The sequence below is a fragment of the Amblyomma mixtum genome, chromosome 6 (assembly GCF_055824585.1).
Source record: "Amblyomma mixtum isolate Tamu chromosome 6, ASM5582458v1, whole genome shotgun sequence".
NCBI classification, from domain to species: Eukaryota; Metazoa; Arthropoda; class Arachnida; order Ixodida; family Ixodidae; genus Amblyomma; species Amblyomma mixtum.
This window is the reverse complement of record NC_143017.1, coordinates 30,774,708-30,781,274: the sequence shown is the minus strand read 5'-3', so window position 1 is coordinate 30,781,274 and position 6,567 is coordinate 30,774,708. Positions and strand designations below refer to the sequence as shown.

Below are 6,567 nucleotides of genomic sequence, written 5' to 3'. Positions count from 1 at the left end.
ACCACGGAGCCTTGCAAACTGTTCGGTTTCTGCGCATATGTCTGCTGGGAGTCAGCCGAGTCTGATGCCACATGCTGCACCACCACAGCCTGCACTGTAGGTGGGATGTAGAAAATGTGTCATTTGTGGATTCATTTATATTGGCCAGGCAAGTTGCTGTTCATAAACATAGCAGGGCGAACATGACGCATGTCTGAATTCTAATGAAAGCATACACTTATATTCCAACTGCACAGTGTGCATGTCGCCCATTGCTCAGTGGCACTTCGGAAAGTTGGTGCGCTGTCGAGAGTCTAGCTAAGGGACATTCCTGTTACCTCTTATGATTAATCAGACCTCCCCGCAGGGAGGCGTCTGCAGCATGCAGACGTTGGTGAGTGGCGAGACCACGGGGTTAACCCGAGCATCCGCAGGGACATCCCCGCAGGGGGATGATGGTGAACAATGCGTCACCACGGACCCGAGCATCCGCGCTTAGCCGTGCGTGGCATCGCCGTGTCCGGGGAAAAGGGGATCCTGGTGGTTGAGTCGATGCCGAGCGTTTGGACCCTTAAGGCCCCTTGGCGGAGGCAACACACCACTTTGGCCCCAGCTTCCTGTAGACGGCACCTCCGGCCTGACCCGACCGGGGGAAATCGGCAGTCGCCTTTTCCTGTTCTCCTCTCCATCTTTCACTTTCCTATCTCCTTTCTTACAACTCTCCTGTATCCTCCTCCCTTCTTGGTTTTTTCCTCTTTTTCCTGGCGGCGAGGGTTAACCGTGTGTGACCAACTACCCTGTGTTGAGTCATATTAGGTTATAGTTAAGGTGTACAGCTGGCGTGGGCAGGACTTTCTTTCAAGTTCCTGTCGCGTCCCCTTGTTGGACTCCATGGTGGGTGGCTGGCACCATGACCGAAAAACATCAATTTTTTATGGCTCCCCCCCTTTCCAAACCCGATCGCTCTCTTAAAAGAGTGCGGAACGAAGCATCAGACTTTTTCATGAAAAAGAAGCCAACTTTCACTAAGTTTCATGTTATTCACAGTAACTGTGAACAAAAGCAAGCCCGAATCATATCCCCATTTCTTGTTACCAAAATGCTTAACAGATACCTTAGGGCCTGGCTACAAGGTATCCAAAATGTCAAGCGGCGACCTACTCCTCGAACTACGCGAGAGCATCCAGTGCTCGAAACTTGCAAACATCGATTCCATAGGGGACATCTCTGTCTCCGTGACTCCCCACCGATCCCTCAACTCAGTCAAAGGCGTTATCTCCGAAGCTGACTTTATCCACCTTACAGAAACCGAAATGCTTCAAGGACTCTCCGACCAGAATGTAATTGACGTCCATAGGATCAAAATCCGCAAGGATAACAAGGAAATAGACACTAAACACATGGTCCTTACATTTAACACCAGCAGCTTACCCGAAACAATCGAAGTAGGGTACCTGAAAGTCAACGTAAGACACTACATACCCAACCCCCGTCGCTGTTTCAATTGCCAGAAGTTTGGCCATGGCTCGCAGAGCTGCCGTGGCCGCAAAACCTGCGCGAAATGCGCATCAAAGGACCACCAGTCTGAGGAATGTGACGCAGCACTACGCTGCGCAAATTGCGAAGGAGACCATGCTGCGTACTCCAGGGCGTGTCCGTCCTGGAAAAAAGAGAAAGAAATCATTACCATAAAGACAAAAGAAAACATTTCATTTAAAGAAGCCAGAAGGCGTTTTGCAGTTACAAATACATTCTCCTTCTCAGCAAAACCAAACTTCGCTGATGTGGTGCGCAGGGGCGTAGCACCACACAGCACTCCGGCACCTGCCGAGGCCAGTGTCACTGTGCCTGTAGCAGGGCCACCCACGCCCCAGGCAGGGACAGCGAAAGCTGCTCTGCCAACTCCAAGCCAGGGAGTGCCGGCCCATGGGTCGACATCCCGCAGGACCTCCCCCCGTCGGGGGAGACCTGACACTCACACACGCGCGGCTTCCCCGCGGTCGTCCAGCACCTGTTGCGAGGTGATGGACGTATCCCACAGTCCGCCTGCTTTAGAGCGGCGGAACAGCTCTCTTGAGCGGAAAAAAGGCAGGGCCACTATAACGGCCCCAGAAAATAAGTAAACTCCCAATCGTTCCTATCCCAAACATAAATATGGCTTTTCTTGTTCAGTGGAACTGTAGAGGAATGTTGAGGAACTACAATGACATAAAAGATATCCTAGGGTCAATCTCGCCCGTAGTCTTATGTCTTCAAGAAACAAATCTAGGTCCACAACATACAAATATCCTGAAACATTATAAAACTTTTAGACACGATCGTGAGCACGCAAATAGACTATCTGGAGGCGTTGCGATTGTCGTGCAAAGCGGCGTCCCTGCTCGAGAAATCACACTCAAAACAAAACTTGAAGCCGTTGCGGTCAGTGTCGTCAGCCATAAAACAATTTCTATCTGTTCTGTATATATTCCTCCACATTTTACATTAACAGTCCACGATTTACAAGAACTGATCAATGAACTTCCAGAACCGTATCTAGTAGTTGGGGACTTCAACGCTCACTCCCCTTTTTGGGGAAGCGAGCGCTGTGACTCTAAGGGTCAAATAATCGAAGATTTTATCATCACAAACAATGTATGTCTTTTAAATACAGGAAAAGCCACCTACTGCTCCCCTACCTCGGGGAAAATGTCCTTTTTAGACTTGTCATTTAGCTCACCTTCTGTTTTTAATGATTTTAAATGGGATATCATTGACAACCCATATGGCAGTGACCACCTCCCTATACTAATCACTTTAGCATCCCCACCGGAAATAATCCCCACAAGGCCACGGCGCTGGAAGCTTCACCTCGCCGACTGGTCACTTTTTAAAGAAAAGGCAAATTTAGAAAATATACTTTTAGATAACCTCTCCATCGACCAGATAAATGAAAAGTTCACTAATTGTATCATAACTGCCGCACTCACAGCTATTCCACAGTCATCAGGAGTGGTGCAACAAAATCATAAAATATGGTGGACAAAAGACTGCAAGGAAGCAAAAAAATTACAAAACAGAGCTTGGGGTAAATTTCGCAGGTATCCGACTCATGAGAATCTCATAAATTTTAAAAAAGCAAGAGCTAAAGCTCGGTACGTCCGTCGTAGTGCCGAGAAAAAATCATGGCAAACTTACGTCTCTTCTATAAACAGTCACACCACATCTAAAAAAATGTGGGAACATGTGCGAAAATTAAATGGAAACTTTTCACCGTTCACAATTCCTTTATTGACAACACCTGGCACACAAACAAGCATAGGGGAACAGGCAGACATATTGGGGGAACATTTCGCAGCAGTTTCAAGTTCATCACACTATGCGCAGTCTTTTTTAAAATACAAAAACACAGCCGAAAAACAAAGACTTCCAACTAGTGGAGGGGCAAACCAAAAATATAACAGTGTGATTACCCTCCAAGAAATTAACACAGTACTGTCTGCTGGTAAAAAAACCGCTCCAGGACCCGACCAAATCCACTACGAAATGCTGGCCCATCTCTCTCAACCTGCCGTAGAAGCACTTTTAAAGTTCTTTAACAAAGTTTGGATATCGGGAAAAATACCTGAGGCCTGGAAAAAAGCTATTATTGTGCCGCTTCTTAAACCTAGTAAACCCCCAACCTCTCCTAGCAGTTATAGACCCATAGCCCTGACTAGTTGCCTCGCCAAATCCTTCGAAAGTGTCCTAAATATACGACTAACCTTTGTTCTTCAATCCTGTGAACTTCTTGATATCCACCAGTGTGGTTTTAAAAAGGGATGCTCAACTACAGATCACCTAGTCCGTCTCGAAAATACAGTCAGACAAGCTTTTATACACAAACAACACTGTCTTGCAGTCTTTTTTGATTTAGAAAAAGCATATGATACTACCTGGAGGTTCGGGATCCTCCAGGACTTAGCTGAGCTTGGCATCCGTGGCAGAATACTGAACTCCATTAAAGACTTTTTGACTAACCGTTCATTTAATGTCCGTCTAGGCTCAACCCTTTCGAGGGATTTTATTCAGGAAAATGGAGTGCCTCAAGGATGTATTTTAAGCACAACTCTTTTTATTGTAAAAATGAATTCTCTTAACAAAATAATACCAAGGTCTGTCATGTATTCACTTTATGTAGATGACCTCCAGATAGCTTACACATCCTCCAACATATCAACATGTGAAAGACAAATACAGCTAACAATCAATAAACTGACAACATGGGCAGACAGAAATGGTTTCCGATTTCCCCCACAGAAAACAGTGGCCATTCTGTTTTCACTCAAACGAGGCTTGCAGGCAGACCCCACCCTACACCTTAATGAAATAGATTTACCAGTAGAAAATGAACATAAATTTCTAGGCATAACATTTGACAGAAAACTCACTTTCCTGCCTCATATTAACACGTTAAAAAAGAAAACTTCCCGATCACTGAACATACTCAAAGTCCTTTCACATAAACACTGGGGTTCTGACAGGGCAGGCCTTCTAAAAATTTATCGCTCTGTGGTACGATCCTCATTAGACTATGGCAGTATAGTATATGGTTCAGCAAGGCCATCGTACCTGAAACGACTGGACCCAGTGCACAATTTAGGTTTACGTCTTGCAACTGGCGCTTACAGGACATCACCCATAAATAGTCTTTACGTTGAAACAAATGAACCCTCTCTTACAGATAGAAGAAGCATACTCACATGCTCATACGTTCTAAAAATCCGTTCCCTACCAAAACATATCTGTTACCCTATTGTTACAAATTGCCCATCGAGAACACTGTTTAATAACAAACCACTAGCTATCAGACCACTCCTGCTGCGTTTTGAAGAGATGTGCCAAAACCTCGGCCTACAAGATGCATTACCCGACATTGCTCGAAGACAAGACCCACTGCCTCCATGGTACAATTTTCCTAAAATCTGTGATTTCACCCTTACTCAATTTCATAAAAAACAAACTCCACGACAACATATACTACAAGAATTTCTTGCACTCGAGCAAAAATACAGTAAGTTCACAGATTTTTATACAGATGGCTCAAAAACAGATGTTTACGTAGGAAGTGCAGTGGTGCGAGGTAATTCGGAGAAAACAGTAAGACTTCCAAATTGCGCATCCATCTTCACTGCAGAATGTTACGCAGTCTGGCTGGCCATAGACAAAATATTAAAGGAGCACCTCACAAACAGTATAATCTACACAGATTCCTTAAGTGTGCTTACAGCTCTCCACGCTAGAAACGCTACCACTCCTATTCTTGGTGACATTATACACAGCATAGTAACAGCCGCAGCTAAAAGACAAAATATAAAACTCTGCTGGGTCCCGAGTCATATCGGAATAAAAGGGAACGAGAAAGCAGACTTGTGCGCTGCTCAAGCTCGTAGGATGGAAACGAAAAAAGTAAACATACCTTTTAACGATTGCATAAAATTAGTACAACGGAAATTAAGGAAGAAATGGCAGTCGGCTTGGAACAGTGAAGTCAATAATAAGCTACACTTAGTAAAGCCGGTTTTAGGGGAATGGAGGTCGTGTGACCACCAGGAACGCTTCAAGGAAGGGATTCTCTGCCGTCTCCGAATAGGCCACACTCACCTTACACATAACTTCCTGCTAACAAAACAAAACAAACCTGTTTGCGAAGAATGCGGAGATGAACTTACCGTTAACCACATTTTATTCTCTTGTGCGAAACTGGAAAAACTAAGAAAAAAATACTTCACCGAATTTTATAACGAATGCATTCCTTTTCACCCAGCACTGCTTTTAGATGATAATGCCATTGTTAACATACCTTCTCTTTTTAGCTTTTTAAAAGAAGCAGACGTGCTTGAAAAACTGTAAATTTCGATCCGCTAGTTCACCTTATTAGGTGATACACCTCAGCTACTTTCTCATTCATGAGAAGAAGGCTGAGGTTTTTTATTTGTCTGGTTGGGAGCCTCGGGATCCTTGCCCAGGCAACGATAGGCGCTGAGACTACCTGACCTTCTAAATGCTTTTAATATTAGCCATGTCTAAATTTCGTTTCTTCCCTTATTACTAGGTAATACAGTATTATTAGGCCATCTACACCAGCGATGATTTTTAACATTTTTGAAAATTCTACAGAAAACTCATTATATACCCTGAGCTTGGCGCATGATGGCCTTAGCTGCCTATGTGCCATAAAACCCAACACAACACAACACAACACGATTAATCAGACCAGATCCAACACAAGCGCTAGCATGGCGCCTCTGGATCTTGACGTTAAGTAGTTCCAATTTCTGAGCTAATTGCAACTGCTACTGCTCTTGAATGACCGTTGACTGATTTTATTGTTTCTCCTTAGTTGAGTTTCGTCTTCCACAGATGATTGCCATCCATTAAATTAACATGCTGATTTATTCCTCCCACCCCACAGGATTCTCTTTAGCACCATCGCAAGTAGTTTTTAAGGTGTCAGTGAGCACGTGCATTGTTGTTCCTTAGTTGGAGAGCTTTCCGTCAGAGGTTACTGGCAGGATCAATTTTTCTGCACTTTACTTTTCCCGATGTTTCTGCATTGTTTTCAAATGT

The 6,567-nt window shown here is 44.4% G+C and overlaps 1 protein-coding gene across 1 annotated transcript; it reads left to right on the top strand.

Annotated features, from left to right (window-relative positions):
• The first annotated feature begins 1,093 nt into the window (after positions 1 to 1,093).
• Positions 1,094 to 4,242, top strand: LOC149338708 (uncharacterized). The gene is made up of 2 exons (XM_089547720.1): positions 1,094 to 1,978; positions 2,037 to 4,242. Exons 1-2 carry the CDS (start codon positions 1,122 to 1,124, stop codon positions 2,080 to 2,082), a joined length of 903 nt encoding a protein of 300 aa, XP_089403846.1. The 5' UTR covers positions 1,094 to 1,121; the 3' UTR covers positions 2,083 to 4,242.
• The last annotated feature ends 2,325 nt before the right edge of the window (positions 4,243 to 6,567 follow it).